Here is a 3615-nt window from a genome sequence, read left to right on the forward strand (position 1 = left end):
GCACCCGGATCGGGCGCTGGGTGATGTGGTTTAGGGGTTACGGTGGCGGTGCTGGGTGGAGGGTTGGACTGGACAGTCTTAAAGGTCTCCAAACTTGATGATTCCCTGATCTGTGACACCCACCCGGGAGGAGAACGGCCGAGCGGAGCTGCCGGCCGCGGCCGCGGGTGGATCCTGTCGCGCTGTGAGCAGGCAGGTGTCATTTCCACCCCACAGGACAGCACTGGAAAAGCCCCGTCCTGTTTGTGAACACATCCCTGTTTCTTAAGCGTTGCAAAGATGAGCATCGGGGACAATCCAGCCCTGGGCCTCTCAAACGAACCAAATGGCAGAGGCAAGAATGCTCCAATTTATCGCTCACAATCTTTATTAATAACATCTATCCTAGCTTTATCTTCGATCACACCAAAGTTTTAGTGACAGAAACTAAAGTTTCAGTGCAGTTTCCTTTTTGGATACAGGACCTCTGGTTTCCAGAGGAAAAGAGAGAGCCAGCAGAGAAATACCTGAAGAATCACATTGCAGGGATGTGAGCTCTCTGTCAAGCAGTAAGTTGTAAGACTGGGTTGGTCTTTTTTTAGCCTTAGTTTAATTTGCTCTCTAAAGCTCCCTGTCAGGGTACTCTGACAAGCATCCACCATGATAAATGCTATGCAATCAAATAATCCAAAACCCACACAACACACCAGTCCATACCTTATCCAAAACCCTCCATACTAATCATAACTAAAAAAACCCATCAATTCTTTATGTAACCTCAAGTGGAGAGTGTGGAACTAGCAAACATGGTACTAGAAATTTAGATAGACATCAAGACTGCTCTTGCTAATTTAGGCAAGTTAGCTAGAGCTGTAGTTCAGAAATTGCATGTTTTTACTTCTGAAAGAAAGCAACTTAAAAGGTTACACTAAAAACCTGATTTATTTTTTTTAAAAAGGACAATTAATACAATTTCATCCAACAGGAATGTGGTAAATTAGTTGTATACACACACAGAAATAGTGATGTGAGCTTGGGAAGTGACTCTAAATCTCATAAAGAACTGCTACTAAGTCAAAACTCAGAGCAAAGTGAATGAGAAAACCAGCACTGAACCCCAGTGCCAGAGGTGGGAACAGTCATCTCCATGGGAGTGAAAAATCATTCAAAACATCTTCATAGTTTATTTTATGGACACTCAACATACCAACACCTCCCTTCACCAGTGTTTTCCTTGCAGTGCCATGCACAGACCAATGTGCTGTAAAAATCTTCCCTGATCTACAAAGCTCAGGGAGCTCTTCAAAAGAGCAAATTAGAACTGTACCACTAATTACATTAAAGTCCATTAAAAAGAAGTCAATCAGAGCAGCTTAATAAATACTTTAGTTCATGTTTTTTCATACTTGTTTACTTACCACTGTAATTGCCACAAATGTGCTTGTTACAGATTCAGTAGTTGATAAATAAAGTCAATTTTTAGTCATTATTATAAATTACAAACAACAAATTCAACAGTTCATTCTTAGGTACTTCTTGTCCATAGAAATTCCCACTTTACCAATAAGTGGAAAAGTCTGTCCCTGTTTCAGCATCTGAGGTTATTCCTGATGTTCGTGCTCTTGTCCCGGGATGAGCCACCGGATGCTCTCGGTGCGAATGGTGGCATACATGACAAAGCCAGCCAGGAAGAGCACAGAGAACAGGAGCAGCCAGTCTATGCCCTTCGTCAGAACGCTTGGCAAGGGCCCTTCCCAGTCTTCCTCTGTCACAGCCACATCGCTTTTAGCTTCTATCCCTAAAAAACAAAGCACTTGCTCAACATTGTAATCGCTAAATACAGAGAAGGTGGTTCTATCTGGAGCTTTGTTCCTGCTCTCAGACACAGGTAGACTTAAAATTTTGGTGAGATGGCCCTTGTACATTAACATATACCCAGCATACAATTTACTTATATAAAAGCTTAGTGATTTTTATGTGTATTTTCATAACAGGAGAAGGCTTGTTCTGTCCTCCCACAGCAGAGCCTTGAGTAAGTTTGTGGGGGTTTTTCAGCACATGGAAATTTAATTTAGAGTGTTTTTTCAGGATTCTCATTTTTGTGCATTTTTGGAAATGCAGATCCACCACACAGCCCTTCAGTGTGGATTAGAAGAGAGCCAGCTGGCTGGCAAAGAGAGTTTAATTTATTTCATTCTCAATTAAATCTTTGGGCAGGAAGATGTGCTCTGTCCTGGCAGCCTCTCTAGCTAAACTCGACTGTTCCCCCTGCTCTGTGACAGCAGCCCAAGGAGCTGAGTTTCTGCTCTCAGCACAGGCTGAAATCCAGCTCACAGCAACAACTGATTACGTTAACCTCTGTTGGGTCCTCTCAGGGTCTTTATGACATTCATTTTAAAGAACACACACAGGGACATGAACGCCCAGTTTGGACATTAAAGTCAGCCTGTTCTTCCCACTGATGGACCAGGGCTGATTTACACACCTGTTTGGTTAAAGATGAACTCTTTCAGGGTTTCCAGCGTTCTGTCTGTATGATTAAATCTAGCCATAGGTTTAGCACCTTGGAAAAGGAGGATATTTGGTACAGCCACAGTTCCAAATCTAGTTGATAAACTACATAAAGAAAAAACAAAGCATGAAGGAAATTAAATCTTGTGGAGGAAGAAATAAAGACAGTTACAATATAGAAAGTGTCAGTTTCACTAAATAAAGTTGTCATTTTATGTAGAAAAAAGTCACTCCTGTTTTTAGAACTCAAAGCTGAGAGAAATAAACTACAGCTAGAGCACAGGGAGTGTGAGTTACCTGCTGTGCTGGGATGCATCCAGTGCCAGGAAGTGAAGAGCTGGGAATGCTCGGGGCAAAGAGTTAAAATGAGGTGCCAGGCTGGCAGAAAAGCGGCACCATGGTGTGTAGAACAGGACCAAAGTACAGTCACTGCTGTTTGGGTTTAGGAACTCCATCAGGTCCTTGGAGAAAGCACGAGAACATGAACAATTACATATTTAACAGAGTTAAATTCTGCGTAGGGATGCAGCATTCAGCAATCAATTAGATACTTGGCAATACTGATCAAGCCATGCACCTTTTAAAACAGGTGGAGAATTGTATATAACCTTTTTTAAATAGTGTTTTCAAGTTTATTGCTTAAAAATATACATACACATAACTGTAACAAGAAATGAGCTGGCACTAACTGCCATTAACGATTTCCAGGAGAAACGCCAGTCCACAGAGCAGGAAAGCTGGCAGTGCCCTGCAGGCACAGAGATGACACACACCGGCACATGAACCGAGCCATAACTCCATTTTTTTCCTGCTCAGAATGACCCGAAAAGCCTCCTTGCCCAGTCATATCTTTTCTTCGGTGGAAGAACGTTACATGAGGAAATTCACTAAGTCAAGCACTGAAAGCAACAGGCTGACGGGGCATCTTCCACCACCCTCACGGGTTCACACCAACCCCGGGCAGTGAGCGGGCCACCCGCGTACCTGGGACACGTTCAGGATCTGCAGCGTGAAGCGCTCGATGCCCGTCGTGTTCCTCTCCTCGCAGTTCACCTTGGGAGCCTTGGCGCTGTCGGTGCCGTTCTGCTCCTCGGCGGGCCCGGGCAGCACGGGCTCCAGCACGGG

General features: G+C 43.9%; 1 protein-coding gene across 1 annotated transcript; it reads right to left on the bottom strand.

Annotated features, from left to right (window-relative positions):
- Positions 1-902: 902 nt before the first annotated feature.
- TXNDC15 (thioredoxin domain containing 15) lies at positions 903-3615 on the bottom strand (the record flags this gene model as incomplete). Its single annotated transcript, XM_008632663.2, has 4 exons — positions 903-1777; positions 2465-2595; positions 2788-2951; positions 3475-3615. Coding segments are annotated over 4 exons (633 nt in total), but the record flags the coding sequence as incomplete, so codon positions are not given.

This window comes from Corvus brachyrhynchos, unplaced genomic scaffold (assembly GCF_000691975.1).
Source record: "Corvus brachyrhynchos isolate BGI_N302 unplaced genomic scaffold, ASM69197v1 scaffold54, whole genome shotgun sequence".
NCBI lineage: Eukaryota > Metazoa > Chordata > Aves > Passeriformes > Corvidae > Corvus > Corvus brachyrhynchos.